Below are 24,427 nucleotides of genomic sequence, written 5' to 3'. Positions count from 1 at the left end.
ATTATTATTATTATTATTATTATTATCATCCTTTTTGAAGACTACCACAGGCTGATGAAGGAAATTGCATCTTCCGAAAGCGCTACCTGTTGCATGTAGAAGAAAATTCTGCTACATACTTTTTGCGGTGAGTAATAGCCTTTCCGCTTTTTCTCATTAAGTTTTTTTTTTTTTTTTTTTTTTTTGTCTATCTATTAGACATGTGCAATAAAACGTAGATAACCACAAGTTCTATATTTCATAAGTTGCAAATAGTTTCGTGACTATTTACTGTAATTCGAAGTACTGTAAGGAAACGTTACTGTGAAAAGCTTTAGATATTATATCTAGTTCAAACTAAAATTTCTTTGTCTACTATTAGAGAAATTCCAAGTGAATAATAATAATAATAATAAAAAAAAGCACAGTTTTAAAATCGTGGTAAATACATCCTTTGCTTAGGTGTAGGTGTTTTTGCATCATAATGAATTTATTTACTACATCTAAATTTATTTAATAACCACTTGAATACGCGCACGTGTTCTTCGTTCTCTTTCAAAAATAAGGAGAAACAAAACTATAATAATGTAACAATATTTTTATCTTGTATTTTATTTTGTGGAGTACCTGTAGAATAAATCTCTCCTGTCAAGTTCGTTATTTTAAAGTAGTAACACCAGTGGCGTATTTAGGATTTTGTTTCGGGGATGCTGGCAAAATCCAAATATACCTGATATTGATTATAACATTATGTATTACATATCGAATGGAAAAAAAAAGTGCAACTTAAGTTTTTCTTTTTTTATTGGGGGGGGGGATCTCAAGCTCCATAGACCTTTGTAAATAACACCCTCAAAAGTTTTTTTTGAAGAAAGAAGAAAACCCTGAGTATAACTACATAGACCGTTAGTTATTTATGGTGCATGCCCGTCATCAGGCGAAGGTTTGACATCCCTTGACGAACAATAATCGGAACACCAATGATGTCGTAAAATATAGCATATGAGCGCTAGGGACTTAATAATTGTACAAACCCGCTAAGCGACTTACGAGATGGCAGATAGTTTTGAAAACAGTAGGCACAAAGGATGTTATGCAACATCATAATAGGTGTGCGGATGACCGATAAAGTCAGGATAAAGTCACAACAATGTCAGGATAAAGTACCACTAGGCATAGGATACCAGGGTGGCGACAAACTGGAAAATGTCAAGGAATTTGAGAACACAGGGAAAAGTCAGTGAATTTCTATTTTCGAAAAATGAGATGTTTAAAGACATTAAAAATGAAAATATCAAGATAATTTGAGATGTGGTTGAATGCTTGTTTTTTAATTGGTAGTTTCAAACTTAGAAACTTATCTGTTTTTTCCACTAACGGTATGTAACAAACTGATGTTGTGCAGCTGACCGCGTTATCTTTATCTTTTCGTTTGTGCAGTGGAATATCATCTTAATACATCATCCACAGTTGCATCAACAATGAAATGGTAAATTCGTTTTCAAAGCACGGACAGTGCCAACCTTTTTTTTTTTTTTTTTTCGCTCTTACTAGTCCCGATGTTATCGGTGTTTCCATAAGGAAATCCATGATTCGTACTCGTTTTGCAGAAGTAATAAATCAACGACGAGGGGAAGAGGAAAGATAGAAAAAGAAGTTAAAGACAGGAAAGTAAAGATCATTCTGAACGATCTTGAACCTAAGAAGAGTAAAATAATGAACTAATTATGTGCGCAATTTGGTGAGCAAATAAAGCCGTTCAAGAAATGAAATGAATTAACTATTATTATTGATTTTTAAGAAATGTCGTTAATATACCGCAGCCAATTTTATGTACATACATCTACGTTTTTCGAAATGTCTCTCTGTGAATTTTTCCTTTCATATGTAACGAAACTTTTATATGACTAATGTTACAGAGTAAAAGTTCAGAGATATGTAATTTCTTGCTTTGTACAGGAATGTTTATTAAATCATTCTTCTGTGATTTCATAATAATATACGTTGTATTTGTTCTTTTATTACTCCATATTTTAGTTAATTAGAGAAAAGTATATTACTTATGTATCATCGTTTTTACGTTTTTTTTTTTTTTTTTTTTTTTTTTTTTTTTTTTTTTTTGTCTTGTTTCTCCACCAACGTGGGAAAGTCTGTGTGCCTAATTACACATAACGGAAAACCGGGAAAAGTCAGGAAATTCTTTTCTGTAAATGTTTGTAGCCTCACTGGATACATAACTTCGAGATTAATTGTCGTGTGTGGAACTTTATTCCTTGGTACACTCACAACAAGTGTTGGAAATGTTCGCCCTAACTTCATTACAACGTCTATAATTATCATGTTTTATCATTGTGGGAAAGAGTTCACTTTCTTCTTGAATGATGTCAAATGCTCTTGAGATGCTCATAAGAGCATCCTGGTGAGTTCCTCCGAAGTGTTCACCGGTGTTTAGCATTCATGGCACTTCACCCCTCCCCCTCCCCCTGAAAAAGTGTAGGGGAGACGAGTTGGTATAGTGCGGAGGAGGCTCCCCTTCCAACTACTTGCTGCCGGAAGAACGTTAGTACCGTAGATACGCTCGGCCTTGGCGGTCGAAGGGTGAGGGAGTACTGGCCTGTTGGAATCACATATTAGTGCGCACTTGCAGAAGTATGCCCTTGAGTAGTTATGCTAATCCGACTACCTCCTGGGACCTGCGACGTGCGCGACCTCCTGGGGGCGCGGTAGAGCGTTCACCTCCGGTGCTTGGGGTCCCTGGTTCGATCCCAGCTCGCGCCGTGTGGCCTTCGTGGTAAACAAACACCGTGTTCGGGATACTCCCGTTTCCTCCCACTTTCTTATTTCATTCATTTCTCATCATCACCGTCTTCTTTAGCCTCACCGTCATAACCGTGGAACGTAAAACTCAGTTTTTTTTTTTTTTTTTTTTTTTTTTTTTTTTTTTTTTTTTTTGCAAGACCTCCAGATGTCATGGTAAGATGTGAGTGCCGGGAAGATAATTCCCCACAATTGCTGCCGCACAATTGCTGCCCCATAATTTCGCTGCCGAACACCGTATGGATTATCCACGGCGCACACATGGCTATTGCGGGAAGTAAAAGCACCCTCCTGTGTAAAGTGTGCCTTATCGGTAAATACCATAGGTTTGGGAGAAGTTGGGGTAGTCACACATTGGTTAAGAAATCCACCGGACAAACTCTTGTAGTGGTGCAAAATTAACTTCGCCCATAGCGTGGACTTGTTGCACATGAAAGGATTGAAGAGAATATCGTGTGGTAACGTCCTATATATATATATATATATATATATATATATATATATATATATATATTTCACATTCTGTTCTTGCGCAATGATTCGTGTGCATGTTTGAGAATTTTTGGTGAAATATTCATAAACTTGTCCATATTCTTAAGTCCGCCTAGTACTTGTTCTACCTGTCTCGTTCCTACTCACCGCCACCGTTCGTTTCTCACAGACAACGATCAATGGCAATGAAGCGGCGCCGGTTGGGTAGTCTCTTGTGTGGCTACTTTTCTCCATACAATTGTCGGGTGGCAACCGTATTCCCTTGTATAACACAAGTGTATATCAGCTTGTGCAGCGAATATGTATACATGTTACCCAACGGGACCCCCCCCTCCCCCCCTTTGCACACTAAATGAACCACACCTGTCTGCATGAAAGACGCCACTGCACTGCCGGGTTAAACTAACTGTTGTATCAGGCTCCACTCTACTGCCGCGTTTCCTCCTCCAGCAGCTCACTTTCCTCGAATGTTCTTCTTTAGATTTCCAGAGTTTTCATATGTCGTGACTCTTTCACCGTCCATCCTTCCAAAGATACCTTCTTTTCACTAGACAAATTCCAGAATGGTGTGGTTCTAGTTGTTACTTTCCTTCTCCCTTAACTATAACTAGCATTAGTCATACATTTAATTAAATAAAACTAACCATCATTTCTACATGACACAGGCTATACAAGCGAAGGCCAAAATGCCAATTACTCAGTTTTTGTGAGGCTCTATTTTTTTTTTCTTGTTCAAATCCAGGTTTTTAGGACATGTTTATACGAGCATTTTTTTTCTCATTTTGGAGTACAGTCACCTTCTAAATTTATGGCACTGAGTTCAATAACACCTTGTACATTTATTGTTTAACAGGAATAAAAAGCGTTTCCAAAATGTCCGAGACACTATACTCCTAACTGGTGAGAACTTACAAAGAAAAATGCATCGTAGATTTCTTATGGAAAGATTATCTTTCGTAATTGCATTTTATTGTTTGTTACAGGTAATATCGAAACTCGAAGTTTTGAACCAGGAGTTTTGTCACGTAACGTAGCGCTACGAAACGAACTCGATCTCTTCGTGAATGTAGTCCACTGTAAATCTTATCCAGGCGTTGTTACTCGTCACAAAGACGTCGATATAATGATCATTAGGCAAAACACTGAAGGAGAATATGCTATGCTAGAGCATCAAGTAAGTATAAGATTATTTAATTACGTTTTCGAAAGGGAGGATGAGAGATCTTTCATCGTCTTTCGTGAACTATATATATTAGATCTACTAATTGTTTTTTGAGCTAAATTCCGTTTAATGTGACATACGATTGCTGTTAGTACATTTAGTTGTCCCAAACTTACATTTTTTCAAGTGTCACCAATATATTTCTACGTCTCGAGCGACTAAAACGTTTATAAACCTCTCATTTCTTTTACTTGCAAGTGAAAACATGAAAGCTTGTGTATGATGATGCATACTCACGTAAAGTAAAGCTGTTAATTTGGTCAGATCTGAGGATTGAGAAATTTTACCGATGAAAACAACAGCTTAACAGCTATAAAATGAATTTGAATAACGCAGCTATAAATTTGCGTTCTTGATTTGATTTTTCCCTGAAACATCACGGACATTATACAACAAGTGTTCCAAAAATAACGCCCTCAGATAACAGAGCGCTGTTCTTCAGGTCAAAATAAAGCAAAAATGCTATATAATCGCATACCCCCTTCACCCTCCATCAGCCGCTATCGGAAATTAACATTTTTACTATGTGGCAACGTCGTAGATTAACTTGGAACCATTACCAATGGTCTATTAATACATCAAGCACGTACATCGATTGTTACGCCAATAGGTGGTACTGGTGTCAATGCCTATCGACTTTAACTGACATCTGGAAGAAATCAATGTTACTATTTTTTGATAGATTGGTAGATTTATTCATTATCTGTGCCGTTGCCATATATACTAATTGCATCTCCAGACGAGGTCTCGAAGGGTATACAATTATATATACAGGGTGTAAAGAAAGGTTGTTTACAACGCTTGGGATGTGATTCTACAGACGAAAACAAGTAAAAATGTCTATATCACACAAAGTCCATCTCGGTCTCCTAACCGAGTTACGGACGTCCAAAAGGGTGGGAAAATGAACTTTGAAGGCTAATTCTGGCAAAACGACAAGAGATAGAAGGGCGGTGTTAGGCGGCCCACACAAACTCTCAACATGGATTGATACTAAGATTAGATGTGTACAAGGCGAGCGCAAGGGATTCCCCAAAGGATGCGAAGCATGCCGCGGACGTTATGAGGGCAAAGTAAGGTGAGAGGGCGTGTGTGAAGTGTTCATGCATACAGAAACGAATAGCTGAAGTGTGTATGCGTATTCAAGATGGCGGTAGACGTGCGTGGTTGCATAACCGTACAGGAAAGAAGCACAATTTCGACAGGTTTATTCAAAGCATGTTTTCGAGAAATCAGAAAGAGCAGTCCGACAGTGGGGCAGGGACATACAGCGCTCTACATAGGGTCAACAGTTGTGTAATTAAAAAGCGCTAATAGAGAGGTGATGCAACGTACACGATAGAGGAATCGAAACCAGTTCCGGTGATAGTACTCGTAGAAGACAAGCTGCAGCTGATTACTACAATTGCAATACAAACAAAAATAATGAAAAACTGAGTAAAGAGATTCACACAGTACGGCAAGATGCCGAGGCACAGCAAAAGTTTGAACTGGCATCCAAGATTCAACGTGTGATTCTGCGCATGGAGAGTGAAAGGGCAATTCGATAAGCATTTAATAATAATAATAATAATAATAATAATAATAATAATAATAATAATAATAATAATAGAAGAACAAGAAGAGGGTGGAGGAGGAGGAGAAGATGATGCTGAGGAATACGAATAAAAATAATGTATTATTGTATTAGTATTTATTATTAGTGTTAGTATTAGCACCGTCACTACCAGCAGGTTACTAGCTACCTGTTGTCTCAAATGGACATACATCAAACTACAATGACCTCCCTAAATATTACAGATGCATATGTAGAATATGTCATGTGCCTCTCAATGTTCTGTGCCCATGCGTAGAAAGATTCATCGAGACACTCAGTGTGTGTGTGTTGAAACTGTCCTCCATGAGCAGCATTGCATAAGTGACATCGGTTAATAACAGACTGCCTGGTACGGCTAAATACTTCCTGTATATCGGAAATTCGCGCCGCAGCAATCGAAATACGAGTCACGAGTTCTTCGGCTGTTTGGACAGGTGTTTCATAGACAATCCGTTTCATTTCACCCCAGAGAAAGAAGTCCATGGGTGTGAGATCTGGTGAGTGAGGTGGCCATAATATTGGACCACCCCTAGCAAGCCATCGATTACCGAAAGTTTCATGCAGGAATATCCGTACACGTTGGTCAAAATGAGCATGCGCGCCGTCATGTTGGAACCAGAGCCGCTGTCTCAATGCAAGGGGTACATCCTCAAGAAGTAGAGGTAAGACCTGACGCAAAAAGGTAAGATAATTACCACCAGTCAGACGATTAGGTAAGATGTACGGTCCAATCAGGTAGTCATGTATGATGCCACACCAGACAGTCACAGCAAACCTGTGCTGATGCTGCTGCACAATGGTTGCGTGAGGATTATCCTCAGCCCATACATGACTGTTGTGGCCGTTTAGTACGTCTGCTCTGGTGAATATACACTCGTCCGTCCATAAAATAACTGTTGGGAAGTCTGGCTCAGCAATAGTGCGCTGCAGAAACCACTGACAGAAGTCCACACGCGGTTGAAAGTCTGCAGGGGATAAATCATGAACCTTTTGAAACTTAAGAGGATGCATTCGTTCCTCGTGCACAACCTGCCACACAGTCGTATGACTTGTGTTTAGCGCCTGACCTACGGAGCGCGTGCTTGTTTCAGGATGAGACGTAAATGCTTCCAGCACGTTTTCCTCAAATGCAACAGTTCGCACACTTCGATTTCGTCCTACTTCTTGTCGGGGTTTCTGTAGTGATCCTGTGTCCCGAAGTCGGCGATCGGTGGTTTGAAAGAAGACGTGCGACGGTAATCTCCTATTCGGGAACCGTTCTTCATACAGATGCCTTGCCGCCCGGCTGTTACTTCTCGCCTTGCCATATATGAGATGCATATCAGAAAGCTCAGTCCGCCATTCTATCAGTTGCACTGTCGTTCATGGTTCTGGGAGTACCACAATGATAAGCGGTAAAACTATTTAAATGATTATTGTTTCTATTGTTTCTACTATCATTCACGTGCGAATTATCAGTTGCCCGATTCTATACACTGAGGCCCTTATACACTTTACGCGAACACACACACACGTACACAAACACTCACACAGAAGCACCAAACTAGCATTTACTCGACGGCATCAACTATCAATGCAGCTCCAACTAGTTGTGGAATTCAGTTACGAGCCCTATGCATTAGATACGCCACCTAGTGTCAAACCAGAGACAGAACCACACATGCTGCTTAGTGAACGAAGAAACTACGTCACTTGCAGCCCGGGGACGCAATTTCGTATTGAATCATGGAGAAACTTACACATATACGGATCCTGTCATTCATAGTGGTGTTTGTGCAGGGCAAAATTAACGAGTGATAAGATTTTTTTTTTCAGAAGTACTGTAATTATATATTAATCTACAAATGTATTTCTGGTTACATGTGAAGATAGTTTGTTTGTCTTTTTCTTTTTTCTGGATCCGCAAACGAAACTGAGCTCCTAAACTCACCTTTGCGACTACGTGTAGCATGAACGTTGAACATCTTTGGTGTGTAATAAATCTGGATGATTTGTCATGGTGTGGATAAAATAGATGAATGCAAAATCAGCGCTAATGTCTTCGTGTTGAATTATTTTCCTTCCAGTGTTTTACCTTAAAAGGCTCGATACTTAAGCATAGAATTCTGCTATTTACTTAAGGCCCTTCTAAACGCTCCGCACAACTTTTCTCCCCGATTTATGAAATTCGTGTGAAAACTGAATACAATATTCAGGTTTTGGAAAGTGGGCCAGATAGTAGTTATGGTACTCATAAACTAAGAAACGAATCAAATAACATTTGAGACATTTGATAGGACAGCCTATGACAATCATTTGGCTGCCCTAAAAGGTAGCGAATATCTTTTCTGGAAATCAGTTATTTAAGATCACTTCATAGAGTTCCATGATCACAGTGTGGCCGAAGTTTCAAAATTCGACTACTTTCTTTCGTTTTCCCACAGTTTTCAAAAACCGAGAAACGTTCTGGGGAGCGTTTAGAGGAACCTTACTCAGCAATGGGAAGTCCCTAAATTCCACAATAACCTTGTCATGTCGTGGATAAAACTTGGAATAATTGATTTGCAGTGTATCAAATTATGTTAATAAATAGTAAACATCCGGCTAGACGTGACGCTTAAGAAACGCGACCACACTTAAGCCATAGTCTGTCGGTTATAAAGAACTCTGGTTCTTCCTTTCGTAATGACAGGCAAGGTTGCCAAATTTCCGACACTCCTCAGAAAGCTATACCTAAATCACCTGGTAACTTTTCGCTTTAGAGGTGTTTTACTGCGTCATAAAACAGTGGGCGCTGTTGGTTGCCCGACGCGTCAAGTACGCGAGAGGATACTTTATTATTATTATTATTATTATTATTATTATTATTATTATTATTATTATTATTATTATTATTATTATTATTATTATTATTATTATTACTTAAATGATAATCAAATTGCCCTTTCACCCACATGTTCAATCCCGGATGCCAGTTCCCACTGCTGCTGTGTCTCGGCATCTTGCCGCACTGTGTAAATCTCTTTGCGAGTGAATTCCACCTGAAGAACACTCCATTTGTGTGGATAATTTCGTCGAAATAAGAAGTAGTTTAACATTGTTCAGTCTCGCAATATCTTTTATACTTCTAACTACAGTTTGAGAAGCTTAGTTACTAAATAAAACTTGCTTTAATAATAAGAGACGAGTAGAATCACTGTTCAAGCTCAGTTCATTATCGAAAACCGTAACTTCTCATTCAAATGCTCTTTTTATACAACAATGGCAATGACTAGGAATATTTTACTTTTTTCAATGCAGAGCTTAATGCATAGGTAATATACGATTATCCGAATTCACAACTTTGTGTGATCCATAGTTTCGTCATAAATATCCTCAAATGTTTTTTACGTTCTAACGCAGTGGTCGAATTCAACCTTAACTACTCAGTTTTCCATTCTTGCTGTTTGTATTGCAATTGTAGTAATCAGTTGAAGCTTATCTTTTACGAGTACTATCACCGGAACCGGTTTCGGTTCCTCTGTCATGAACGTTGCATCACCTCTCTATTAGCGCTTTCTAACTACACAACTGTTGACCCTATGTAGAGCGCTGTATGTCCCTGCCCCACTGTCGGACTGCCTTTTCTGCTTTCTCGAATACATGCTTTGAATAAACCTGTCGAAATTGCGCTTTTTTCCTGTACGGTTATGCAACCACGCACGTCTCCCGCCATCTTGAATACGCATACACACTTCAGCTATTCGTTTCTGTATGCATGAACACTTCACACACACCCTCTCACCTCACTTTGCCCTCATAACGTTCGCATCCTTTGGGAAATCCCTTGCGCTCGCCTTGTACACATCTAATCTTAGTATCTTTGGATAATCCATGTTGAGAGTTTGTGTGGGCCGCCTAACACCGCCCTTCTATCTCTTGTCGTTTTGCCAGAATTAGCCTTCAGAGTTCATTTTCCTACCCTTTTGGACGTCCTAACTCGGTTAGGAGGCCGAGATGGACATTGTGTTACATAGACACTTTTACTTGTTTTCATCTGTAGAATCACCTCCCAAGCGTTGTAAACAACCTTCCTTTACACCCTGTATGTATATATTTGCTTGATTTTGGCTTGTAAGAATAACGTTCTGTAGTCCGTAGGTGCCATGTTCAGAACACTCAATATATATATATATATATATATATATATAGGACATGGTATTAGACCTTGACCTGCTATACAAGCATTTGAAACATATTGTGCAGGCTTCTGATTCCTAAGTTATGCAGAATCAGCGAGTCCTAAAGTAATTACTTTAGCATAATAAAAACGTAACAGATACTTTTAAAATAGTAATTAAAGGTCAGTCTAAGAAAAAAAAATCAAATCAAGGACGATCTTTTACGACTATGCGTATTTCAGTTGCCGATGAGCCGCAGCGATACAAAATTTCGATCACTATAAATTTTTGATATGTTGAATACACTTGATATATGAATAGTGTTCATTTTATCATTACGATTTTTCTTACTATTATCATGCTCCGTTAAACAATAAGTAGTTGTGTTGTAAAGAAATTCATTAAATAGTATAATGTAAATCAAGTTGAACATCAAACTATACGTATTTACTATTTTTATTTTTTAAATTTATTGTATATTTTAGAGTGTATGGGGAGTCATTGAGAGTCTCAAAGTTGTAACGGCGGAGAACTCAGAACGTGTAGCAAGATATGCCTTTGAATATGCTTCAAAACACGGAAGGAAGAAGGTCACAATTATTCACAAAGCAAATATTATGTAAGTAAAGTCTTCTCGAAAGTTTCGAGAAATGCTTTCAGGGCATTCTGTGCGTTATATCGATGTAGATTATGTTATATTTAGAAGTGTATGTTCATTGTCACTGGTATAATTTTTCTGTTTAGTGCATTTCGTTAACTTCCTTCACCGATGCTATCTTAATTTCCATTATTACTGCTTTATCCGTTATTTGACCTTCGTATCTTACTCCATCCACGATTTTATATTACCATCATTATATGTATAGTTTCTCTGCAGTGATTTTATGAATGCCATCTTTTTTCCCTTCCCCCGTTCTTTAGCGTTTTCTCAGGGGGCGCCGTGGCTCAGTGGTAGAGCGCTTACCTCTGGTACGTGGGGTCTTTGGTTTTGATACCCGGCCAAGTCAGTTTGTAGTGGACAACATCGTGTTCGTGGGTTTTCTCGGGGTACCCCCTTTTTTTCCCACATTCTTATTCCACCAATTATTCCATCATCATTCACTTGCCTTAATCATCGTCTCCCTTAGCCTAAAAGGGTATAATCGTGGGACGTTAAACTGAACGATTTCGTTTAATTTTTTTCTAGCGCTTTCTCTTGGTTTCTAGTCAGACTTCGACCTGGCTACATGTTCTTTCGTATCATTGTATCCCAGTATTGAATGTGGCCAATAGTAACACACGCCCGGACTTCTGCTTGTAGTTATTATTATTATTTTTTTTTCTAATTCGCTCTTGTTTCCACTCTCGATAACTAGACATTTAGTCTTGAAAGCTCAGTGTTTTTATTTAGTTTCTTCAGTATTTCTTCATATATAATAGTTATTGTATTTGTAAAATTTTAATTTTCGTATGACTCTGGTATTGCGCTTTTAATGATTTCGTTCTTTTATTTGTATAAAATTAGTATTTCGAAAATTGTTGAATTTTAGTAGTTTAGTTTAACGTCCCACAATTTTGCACCGAGGCTGAAAGAGACAATGGCGATGATAACGAACGAAATAGTGGAATGAAGAAAATGGGAGGAAACGAAAGAAACCCGAGAAATCCTATACACAAAGTGTTTGTCCACAACAAGACCCACTTGGAGCGAGCTATGATTGAACCAAGGACTACGCGCATCAGAAATGAGCGCTGATTCATGCTTGTAGGATTCACGCTGACCTGCAGAGTTATGTTAGATCAGGGAGAACCTAGGAAATTAAAATTTTCAGAGAAATTCTTCAAATGCTTCGAGGATCAGGGAGCAGTGTAAAGTTATTATACAAAGTCTCAATAAATCTTTCTGTAAGTCTGTCACAAATTTAAATAAGCGTTTTTATTAGTAGGTAGAAAGGGACCCCTCGGCACAACATGTTGCCTCGGGTTGACAGGATGGTGTCTTATCCCAAAGCGGCCTCAGACGGGATTGGTGTCTCCTAACATAAAGCTATTAGAAGGAGGTATGATCGAGTCCCCTTGTACAAAGCTCCCTCGGGAAGCTTAAACCATCTTGGCCTAAAACGACCTCGAGAATGTGGATTGCAGGTGAACGATCGGCACTGGTGCTGGTTTCTTTGTTGGACGCTCCTTTTAAGGCCCATCCTCGTAAATTTCGTTTGTTTTGGTCTTCTTCGTCTGTTCGTGTAGGTGTGACTTTCTTCTGTCGTCTGCTACTATTTATTCGAAAGTGGTAAAAACATATGTTTATGGTATGCTTGTAGTAAAATCATGTCATACAAGTACCGGTATGTGTGAGTGTACGGATCCTTGCAATATATATAGCTGCCGACAGATGAACTCTAACAGGATCAAGACAGCAAGACAGATTCAAAAAGAAGATAAGAAAAGGCTGAAAAAAATAATATCTTTAAAAATAAAGAAGTTTGAGGAGTGCCAAAAATGTTGAAACTTTAAGCTTGATAAAGAACAATAAAAAAAATAAATAAAAATAAAATAAAATACTACAAAAGAAAAAAGAAATATTAGATTTGTTGGTTGTAGATAGTCAAAGAAAAGGACAAATTATAATGTACTATGTTTACTTGTTTATGAGTGTATTTAGAGTGCTGAGATATTAATGATATCGTTAATGTATAATTATTGTTTTGTACTAGTGTTTTATTGTATTGTATACAGGAACTTTGATTCATAATTAGTATTTATAGTAAGAAAGTAAGCTCATGTTGTTTTTGAAAAGTAAAAGAGGAGAGCGTTGGAGTGCTATGGGGATGATCAAAAATTAAAAAGATAAAATTTAAACCTAACTTCAAATGACAGTGTTAGCAATGCCGCGGGTTAGGGAAAATTTACTTAGTCATGGAAATTCAGGGAAATTAATACCGGAATTTCAGTGCGAACTCTGTATTGAGCCACAGCTGCCTCGACAGGCTGTTGAGCATCCGAATAGCACCCTACATTACTTGGGCTTTGTCCTACTTTGTTCCCACTATTAGCCTGTTAGGTGTAACCATGGGACGAAAAATCAATTCAATCATCATGTTTGAAGCAGTTGCTTGTCTTTTCTGCAATATAGATCCAGGTTCTTTACCCAGTACATAGTTCTTATGCTAAATCTGTATGTAGGTCCTCGTCTCATGTAGCCCTGTTACTGAAAAAAAGCATTTAAAACCCCAAACGAGCAATTCATATGAAGCATTTTATAGCACAATGTACATTTTTTGTTACACGTGTTTTAATTTCAAATTATATGTTATTTTTTTCTTTCTTTATTTTGAAAGGAAACTCTCAGATGGTTTGTTTTTAGAAACTGCAAAAAGAATTGCCCAAGAATATCCGAATATTGAGCACGATGACATGATCGTTGACAACTGCTGCATGCAACTTGTGTCCAGACCTCACCAATTTGATGTGATGCTTATGACGAACCTGTATGGAACTGTTGTCTCCAATGTTGTATGTGGTTTAGTTGGAGGTGCAGGTCTTTTGTCAGGCAGAAATTACGGTGATCACGTAAGTAATGAAACCAAACGTAAATGAAATATGTATCAATATATTTCAATATGATCACGATTTCAATATAGCTGAAGCAGCTACATAGTTCATGGGAATAGTTAGTAATGGATACATTTTCAGGTTTCCCTAATTTTTCGTGAATCTTGAGTTAACCAAAATAATTTTGATATTTTTTGGTAGGTGCGAAAACGCACGTTTTATTCTTCTTCGTACTTTCATTTGATTTCTTTTACTGAGTTGATGAGAAGAAGTGGTATATTTTGTATGTGATAGACCAAGGAAAACCTAGTTAGCTTAGTTTGCTGTTTATTTCCTTGCATTAATTATTGGTAATGACTTCGAATCTCTCTCTGTTTCTAAATCTCAAAGGTTTATCGCCGCAGAAGCAATCTCGCCATTTAGCCGTATCCTATACTGTATTAAATTTGTGAAGTCTATTTTTATAGTATTCCTCTCTCTTCTTTGCTAACCCAAAAATCTCTTCCCGTTCCCTGCCTGGGACACTATACACCGCGGGAGTATTTCTGATGATCGTGGCGTGTCCCGCCCGTTTTATTTGTTTAATTTCAAAGTATATCAATCGTGTACTGGTAAGTTTACAGTCAAAGCATCATCCCAAAATACAGTGAAACCTGTCAACTTGGCCACCTCTCTAAGTTGGCCACCTGCTTATCTTGGCCTAGTTCGTCTTGAACCTGCATTTTCTCATAAGACATTCGTTACTTACTACTCTATAAGTTGGCCACCTGTCTATCTTGGAAGTTGGCCACACTGAAGCAATGTTTACCCTATGATGATAATGATAAATTTACCTGCGTATCTTGGCCACGAAAAATACAGTTTTGTTATTTTCCTTAACTCTTTCGAATTCCCATATGAGAGGCAGATGTTCTGTATTTGTGACTGGACTCAAAGAAGCATAGATTCGCACGATTTGTTCTTGGAGGTCAATGGCCAGAACACTACCCTCATAAAAGGGTGGTGAAGGAAGATGTGAATAAAAAAAGCACGTACAGGAATTCAGGAAATGGTTGAACGTATTTGTTTACCCCGTCTGTTTCGGTAAAACCATTAGCTATATCGGCTCCTTTCATCAGTGGGAAGCTTTAGTAATTCCGGAAAATTCTCAAGGTTAAAGCTCAATTGTCATTTATTGCCACCTGACTGCATGTCAAAAGGTAGCGGAGGTCTTGAGATATGAATTACCTCAAGATTTTCTCAAAACATCTTTTGCTCCGAAGGAAACATTTCTATGTCATTAACAAGAGGTAGTTAACTACAATATTAGAATGTGCATATCTGCCAAAAAGAATAAAGCAAATATGTCTAGAATGAACCACCATTCAGTAACAACTGAAAATAAGTCATATAAATTGCATATGAATTTCTCAATTTATAACTTAGCTTTTCTTGTTTTCAATCTTAATAACTCAGTGTGCTATAATATCAATTTCAATAAACTGCGTACATACACTTCTATTTCATGGTTGTTTGTGTTATTGTGTTTTCAATCCGAATAATCTAATGTACCAGACTAGTTTTCAGGAAGAGAAAGGTATGCATATATAATAAACATGCTATCAAGAGCGCCGATCCTGGGGGGACCGAGGGGGCCCGGACCCCCCAAAGCTCATGTGGCCCCTATTTTATTTATGAGTATACAATATTTGGTATAATTTGAGTGCAATTTGTCTTAAAATCTTCATATATATATCTTTTGCATCTGAATGCCCCCCCCCCCCAAATTTACAGAGAAATCGGCGCTCTCGCATACTATAGTAATATTTTCTAGTACTTATATTTTTATGATTACTCTATATACATTATTTATAAGTAGCTGTCATGCCACTGCTTATTAAAATTTTACAATCAAGTAATACTAGAAATCTTATTCTAAAAATACACAAATCACATTTATTTTCTGTAAGTTGGCCACCTGTCTAAGTTGGCCACTTTCCGATGGAACCGATGGTGGCCAACATAGACAGGTTTCACTGTATTCCTGAAATTTCAGGTGAACTGTATTAAGTCACATTACACTGTAAACATAAAGGAGGTAGAGGGAAATTAGTCCATACAGTTCTCTTACAAGTTGTCTTCCTCATATAGCTTCAGTGATAAAGCCCAACATACAAACAAACAAACAAATTATCTTTCCAACTAGAAACTCATAACTCATGTTTAATAACACTTACATTCATAAAAGTTGTATAATGGAAAGGGAAATCAAATATGTTTGTTTCAGAACATCAAAATTGTTTTCCAAATCAAAAGTGTTCCGTGTGAACTCCCTTTTATCATTGAGCACACACATCCCGTCTCATGTAGCTAGAGTGCTGAAAAAAAAATGTTAAACTGCGATCTGTCATATGTGACACGTATAGAGCTACACGTGTTACGTATCAAACTATATCACGATAGACTAATGCAGTGACTTCTGTCATGCTTACTCGCAGATCATGCGTGGTGCATGGTATGGGTTTATTGTGGACTCTTATCGTTAACATACCCTAAGAGAGAGAGAGAGAGATAAAAGAAAAGTCACAACCGTAATGTCCGGGAAACATTGAAGCCAAGAAACAAGTTTACTATCGACTCGACCAGCACGGTTCCCGGGTTCAATTCGCGGTGGGGCATTCGGTCGAAAAAGTGTAAATCGCTTTTTCAAGCCAGCCACCCTGAATGATGTTTTCCTGGGTTTTCCTCATTCACACCAGGCAAATGCCGGGATGGTACCTAACTTATAGGTCCCAGGCTGCTTGCTTCCCCAATCCTTTCATCCTTCCCTTTCCCTGGATAGTGTGATCACCGAGGGATGTCATCCCTCATGTACGTGACGGGCTAAATGGTCTTAGATGTCGAGAGCCCAGAAATCGAAATCCTAAATCGACCAGCACGGCCAATCGCTTTATTTAAGCAGTCGTCTGTTAAGTAGTCACTTGTAATTTTTATGTGAGAATGGAATGGAATTAATCAACTTTTTGGTTTTAATGCTGATCACTGTAGAGCAAACGCGTTCTAGATAAGGTGAAGCGGTTTTACTGTAATCGAGTAAACACTCCAAGAATACATTTCATCATCATCCTTTACTTTCTACTAAAACCCAGGGCACTTTCGGGTGTACAACTTTCGGTTTCTATATTGATTTGTATTGAGCAAAACCGATCAGAAATAGCGAGAAGTGTTTCTTCTAATCGAATTAGCATTCTAAGAATAAGTATCATCGTTTCTCTTAACCCTCCATTCAGACTGGAAATATTAGAAATCTACTATCACTTGCACTTTCAATATTGGAAAAAAAAAGTCATACAAACCAAACTCTTTCGTGTGATGTACACGTGAGACCACTCTTGTTCTTAACGTTTAACCACACTCATTTTGTTTATAAAAATTAGTTTTACTATATGTAATTAAATTAATATAGAATATGCAATACTTTTTAAATAGAAGATACAGGCCACCACACGGAACTTTCTCGCTTCTGTATTGTAAACTAGATCACTGTTATGCCGCAGTTATTACTGAAAGATTTAGTTGTGAAACACGAACAAGGTTTCTAAGGCTTTTGCGGGAAATGTGGTCTGAAGAAAACTCTCCCGCAAAGTAAATTAGCCATTGTAGATGATACACAAAGAGTGGAAAAATGCACGACTGAACCGAGACTCGAGCTTGAACCCGTAGTGCGCCAATGCGTTAACCATGACGCTACCAATTCCGCTCACTAAAATAGCCATACCTGAACTGGAAGATCGCGGTTTCGTGTTTCAGTCCAGTCGTGCGTTTTTTCAATTCTTTGTGTATGAATGCCACTCATTCTAGCTTGGGAACTTCTTTGCCTTAATTAAAACTAAAATCTGACCAAACCGAATCACTTTTACTAAGTAATACTATTACGGTTACGGCAATGCATCATTGCCTTCATCAGACACATTATGAATTCTAAATGTTATGGCTTATATAAGTGATCTTGAAAAATGAGAGGTCGTTTCTAAGAAAGACCTTTCATATTTAACAAAGTTTTAATTGCATACAGATCTCGACTTTCAATGATGAAACTTTCGCGTTAAAAGTATAAACTTTTAATGAAATTCTTAGAGATGATCTCCTCTCATTTTCTGAGATATATATAAGCTGTAGCATTTAGATTTTATTTCATAATGTATCCGATTAAGGCAATGATATATTGCCGAAGCTGTAATATCATTTATTAAAAGTAATTTGCTTTAGACAGATATTTGTATATTATTGAATTTACACTTATAGAGGAATCAATAAGTTGATAAACGGTTGTTTCCTCTATTTGTCAATATAAAATACCCTTTGTAGATATTTTCATAAGAAGTAACTTATGCAATATTATAGGTTATTGAAGAAATATTTACTTATGGAATATGAAGAAAATAGCCTGAAACGTAAAAAAAGAAAAAAAATCGAAATAAAACTCTTAAGAGTAAACTACCCCTTGTTTATTTGTTCATGAGAAATTACTTGTGTTGTTATTAGTGAAATATTTATTTATAAAATGTGACGATATCGACTGAGACGTTTTTGTGATAATCGTCTGGAAAAAAATTACCTCCGCAAAAGTAAATTGAGGCCGCGGTGGCTCAGTGACAGAGCTTTCACCTTTGGTGTATGGCGTCTTTGGTTCGATCCCAGCTCGTGCCAAGTGGACTTACTGCTGGACAAACACCGCGTGTGTGCGTGGATTTTCTCGGGGTTCTCCCGTTTTCTCCCACTTTATCCATTCCACCATTTCCTTCATTTCTCATCATCACCTTCTCCTTTAGTCTAGCCGGCATAAACGTGGGACGTAAAACTTAAAGATTTCATCTCTTTTCCCAAGAGTAAATTACCTCTTCTGGATATTTGGAGGACAAATGAATTATGTCGTATTATCTGATTAATAATGAAATGTGAACAAAATCACCTGAGTTGTTTTCGAGAAAATTGTTCAAAAAGAACTATCCCTTCTGTATTTTTTTCCCAGAGAAGTGACTTATACCATAGTATAGGGTTGCTAATGAAATATAAAAATAGTTAGTGTGCTTTCCGTGAAAATCACAATTTTCATAGTTCAGTAAACTACCTTTATTTTTGGGTTTAAAAATTAGAGAATGTTAGAAGAACCTCAAGATTAAAATTTGATGCGGATACGTTATGGCTAGATATTTAAAAATAGCTTTTCTGGCATGTAGGGGCGTAAAACATGTAAATCCGTTGAATTCTAGAATTCGATTTTGTTCACGATCACTATACTTTCTTCTCCATCGTTCGAAAGTAAAAATTCAAAAATAAATAACAAAATATGCTGTAGCAGGCACTATCTCACAAACATAATTGGTGACTTTCTCTAGTGATAACGTCATTGTAAAATCATGGCATTTTCACTAAAATTATACTAGAATACATATGAAGAATCAAATAACTCTTTTGCTGCAATTCGCTTGGTACGTACTGTTTTATGTTAAGTAGGAGTAGGAGGTTCATATGATTAATTTATGCATTGACGTAGTATTGCATACTCACATTTGAACGTGCTATTTCGTGGATTTATTAAGATGAACCATTAAACTGAAGTCAAAAGTAAGATGCGTGCTCAGTAAAGTATATCATATGAAACGCAAGATATCGAATATATTCGATTTAGATTATTGTTCTGTTGGAATTAGCAAGTTTATAAAAATTAAATTGAGGAGATAATGCACTGAATCAAACTGCTGTTGTTTCTTACTCAATTAACAGTATCATGTTTGTATACAATGGACAGTTAGAGTAAATACTAATGAGAGTTCTTAATTCTTTCTCAGTGTATAGCATATTTTATTACTATAAGCAGCCGATAAGGGCTTTTTGCCATACAACTGGAAGACTGTTTAATTGGCCATCGTGTTAATAGCCATAATCACATAGACAGTGCCTCCAATTGTGTGTCTAATGAGAAATATAGTAACTGTTGTAAGAAAACTGTATTTAAAGATATGGTCTTGTCATTCGTCTGTTGGAACAGAAAAAATGCAGGACATGGTGGCTTCATTAACAGTTTGTTTCCTTGCTTCGTAATAATTTTGAAAATAATATCAATTAACTCTGAACACAATTAAAGATGCCGAATTCATAAATGTAAAATTACAAATAATACGCACATGAAAGGTGTAATAAGTAATAAATCTTATTTTATTTACATTAGAAGTGCGTGCTAACAGTTATGAAAACCATAACTGTATCAATAGCATATTGAATTAATTGATTATATTAAAAATTATTACGAATTGGAAGATGGCAACAGTATATAAATGAAATTACAAACAACAGTCACATAAAAGATGAAGTAAATATTATTTTATATACATCAATAAGAGATTGTTTAATGAATTGGGGGTTACGAGGAGACAGTTCTTTAAGCACAGAAATTTAGTTGGAGTAGTATAACTGCAGTGATTTCTTTTTTTTCTTTTTTTTTTTTTTTTTTTTTTTTTGTTAGAAATACGTCCGTAATAATTTAGTATTTGTTTCTTACCAGTACGCTATGTTTGAACCTGGAACAAGAAACACGGGTACAGCCATTGCGGGAAAAAACATAGCAAATCCAATCGCAATGATGAACGCTGCTGTGGACTTGCTGGATCATCTAGGGCACGATTACCATGCCAACATTCTTCGTCATGCTATTGATAAAACAGTGAACGAGGACCGAGTACATACACCAGGTAAGAATATATTGGTGAGAAAGTTCCGTTGAATGAAGTATAAGCGTAGTATACTGGGCTAAACAACACGTAATTCAGCATACATTATAAATTACAGTAATTTTACACGAAAATACAAACACATTTCCACATTAATTTCTTCCTTTCTTTTAGTTTAAAAACCAGCAATTTAATTCCTTTCAGATTAAGAACTGTCTTCCCCCTCCAGGGATCACATTCATTACAAAAGACGAACTACTAAACATTCGGATACACAAGAGCATATTTCTGCATTTGATTTGTTATGCCTATTGATATATTATTCTGCTAGTTTATTATTATGTATTTTCTCCACTCATCTGAGCAAGAAATATAGTAACATACGAGTCATCTAAGTATATTACATTTCCTCTCTGTTTTTCCCTTTATTCTGGGTTTTGCAGGAAGTTTCTTAACAATTTTGTATATGTCCAATATTACACTCTTTTGATGTTCACGACTTTTTTTCTTTAATTCTAATTGTTTGAAGTACATTTTTCAATGTCTTGTAGACCACTTCGGTATCCGAAAGGAAACTATAATTTTATGTTCGTTTGGAAATACTGGTTATCTGGTTGTACTGATGCGTTTTGTATATCAAATACCAAATTCGGGGCATTGGGTGATCAAGCGCCAAGATATATATATATATATATATATAGGATGAACCATTTACCTTGATACGCCCTTATAGACGAAACACACTGAAATTTTGTACCATGCAAATATCAACAGGTAGCGATTGTTTGGCATACTCTGTGATATTGCATGGTTATCAGTGTTGCTAACCAACGTAAAATTTTATTTCTTCAAATGATACTATGTCTCGTCATTACATATTTCAAATCTATGTATTAAACTAAAACTTAACAATATCACAACTGCTGTTCAAAGTTACAAATTAAGCACGCTATAGTATCACAAACATCGAAAACTATTCAAATTTTGGAGGGTTCTACAAGAGTAATCATGCAGGTGACACAGACGGGTAAGGCACATTCTAAGGACCTAATGTGAAATACTACGATCATTATATTTCGTATTTCGAACAAGTAAACACAAAGTTTGATCTTAGAAAGTACTTTATTGCGAAAAAAATGTTTAGATAAATATCACATGGGATTACGTAGATCGTTTTCAGTAGACATAAAAGTTAGAATGCCGTTTACAGTAATGCAGCATCTCAAACCATTCGGAAGGTACGAATATATATATATATATATATATATATATATATTGATACATTGCTTAAATGGCGTATTTGTAGAAACTTCTTAGAACAATTTTTGATTTACATTGTTTAACAGTACAACAATACCTTTTGGTAGGTGTAATTACAATAATTCCTCCGAATTACACAAATTTAAACAGTGATGCAAACTTTAACTGTGTTTACTATATATCTAGAACGGTTTGAGATATCAACTTGCTGTTAACATTATTCTAATCTTCATATGTATTTAAAACCATCTAAGCAGTTTTTCGAAATAGAGAGTTTTGAAACAAGTCAAATTTTTAATCTTTTGTAACTTTGTTCGTATTCATTCGAAATCCATCATATCGTGATTATAGTATCAGACACTAAAGTACTTTGGATGTACGTTGCCCTGTCAGTTTCATTTGCATTATTACTGCTGTAGAGGCCATCAAAATTTGGGTACATATAATATTGTAGCGTCCTTAGTTTGCAACGCTGCATGATACTTGGGATATTGTGTTAATTTGAATGTATAATAACGTGATGTAATAAAAAACTATATTGGATTGGCAACACTGTTAACATTGAAGTATTAAGAGTAGGCCAAATAATGCCCCTTGCCGATATTTGCGTGATACGAAATTCCATTTTTTTTTTTTCTTTTTGTCCGTTCAAAAGTTACAAGGGTGTATCAAGTTTAATATTGCATCCTGGCGCTTGCATTGCCTAATGCCCCGACTTTGGTATTTGATGTATGAAACGCATTAATATTGTATATAATGCTTTTTGTATTGTGTTTCTATGAAATAAACATACTCGATCTAAAGTAAACCGACGACTTCTATGTCATTTTTAGTTTATAATTTTAACTAGGGCATTTCCCTATACCGGCAAAGATCGTCCTTCATTGATTTTTACAAACCTCAGTACATACTCCATTTACTCAGCATTTAAAGGTTTCGTTAAGTTCAAACCCAAAATTTGTTGGTCTGAACTTAGGAACCAAAGGTCATCCACTTGAACAAATGTTTAATTTGGTAGACCTTGATGAGTTCAGTAGGCATGTGATTTACAGGGTGAATCAAAATGATGTCACTAATTTCAATGATTATTTTATTTTATTTATCTATTTATTTGCTTTTAGTAACACGTATGTAAACAGAGATTACACACACACTGATTGATCAACTCATATCAAACTCATGTGCAGGTTTTTTCTATCACACTATAAATGTCCAATATGCGATCGACGACACACAACACACATTTAGTCTATAATCAAGTTCCTGCTAAACTCCTCCTAGCATGTCAGGGTCGATATCGGTCACAGTTGCAGTGATGCGCTCACGCTATTTGACCACAGTTGTAGCATGTGGCGGCACAAATACCCTAACCTTTCCATAGAAATGCCGTTGAACTTGCACAACATACTTAGTCACATAAAAAACATTCACACAGAACGCTCTGTGGTCTGTAGAAGCCATATTGCTCACTTCGACTAAACTGCCTCCTGTTGGACATCTACGTAACTACATCTCTGCAATAGAAAGAGAAAAAAAAACTTTTTGAGGCTGTATTCCAGACAAAAAAAATAACATTAGCAAGAAAAGCTCATTACTATTCATATAATGAATTAACGAAATCGGGAACATCATTTTTACTCACCCGGTATTATGGACAACAACTTTCAATTTTGGAGATATTGTGCATTATATTTTGAATTTGGACTTGACTAAAAAAGAAAAAATCCATTTTGATGGCACAAAGGTCTGCACGACAGTAAGCTTGCATATGTCTACCACCATTCCAGACTTAGTCAAGATTGAATGACTTCCATTAATATACTATCCTTGTGAGTCATTAAAAAAAAAAAAGTTAAATGAGGGGTGAATTTAAATTCTAACAATACATTAAAGTAGGATTAGTTAAGAAAACAATACCAAACATGGTGGATTGATTTAAATCATGATTTAGATCAAGATTTAAATCACATGATTTTTTAAAATAAAAATCATTGATTTAAATCAAATTCCGAAATAATTTAAAGTGAAAATAAGTAAAATCCCGTTTTTGTTCTGTTATTTCGATTATGGAAGATAGTCATAATACATTGAGACTCAATAATCATAATACAATGAGATTCAAATGTATGTACAGTACAGTATGGAAACGAGTGTTTCATGCAGAAGAGGATGAGGGAAAATCCCGTTTTGAACGGCAATCCTGCTTTCTTCTCGTCATAACATATTTTTTTTTCTTTTTTTAAATCGTTAACTATTCCAACGGGAAATCACCATGGACATTTAAGACGAAAATTCTTTTGTATGCGCATCTGTTTGTTTGTTCCCATATAATAGGGGCGTATTTAGAAGAGTCCCATTCCCTCCCCGAAACTTTTTTTAAAAGATTTTATAACTTTAGGCAAAATTTATGTATTTTATATGTATTTCGTGCCGCAAGCCAGGTTCCGATTTTTTAAAAAAAATATGTCAGTAACCTTTGTGGGGGAAAAAGTGTCATGCTGGTAAACGTTGTTGTACTTTTCCCTTAATGCTTAAGAAACATTGTTCGGGATTGAAATAGGTTATCGATGGGGGATTAATTCAAAATTAAACCCCAATACTTTCATTTAAATGGCATAATTTACATTTAATACTAATTCCTAATGTTTTTTCTTCAATTTGTGTCTTGTATTATACGAGA

The 24,427-nt window shown here is 36.4% G+C and overlaps 1 protein-coding gene across 3 annotated transcripts in view; it reads left to right on the top strand.

Moving 5' to 3' along the window:
• Positions 1-24,427, top strand: part of Idh3g (Isocitrate dehydrogenase (NAD(+)) 3 non-catalytic subunit gamma) — a 57,835-nt gene that overhangs the window by 16,614 nt on the left and 16,794 nt on the right. For all 3 annotated transcript variants that reach the window (XR_014131827.1, XM_081761683.1, XM_081761682.1), the window contains exons 5-8: positions 4,272-4,462; positions 10,732-10,865; positions 13,564-13,795; positions 20,322-20,508. Coding sequence is in view for 2 of the 3 variants with exons in the window: in XM_081761683.1 (XP_081617809.1) it covers positions 4,272-4,462; positions 10,732-10,865; positions 13,564-13,795; positions 20,322-20,508 (744 nt within the window). In the remaining variant the exon portion in view is untranslated. The remainder of the gene's footprint in view (positions 1-4,271; positions 4,463-10,731; positions 10,866-13,563; positions 13,796-20,321; positions 20,509-24,427) is intronic.

This window comes from Thermobia domestica, chromosome 6 (genome assembly GCF_964235325.1).
Source record: "Thermobia domestica chromosome 6, izTheDome1.hap1.1, whole genome shotgun sequence".
In the NCBI taxonomy this organism is placed as follows: domain Eukaryota; kingdom Metazoa; phylum Arthropoda; class Insecta; order Zygentoma; family Lepismatidae; genus Thermobia; species Thermobia domestica.
The sequence above is the reverse complement of the archived record's forward strand: the minus strand, read 5'-3'. Positions and strand labels throughout refer to the sequence as shown.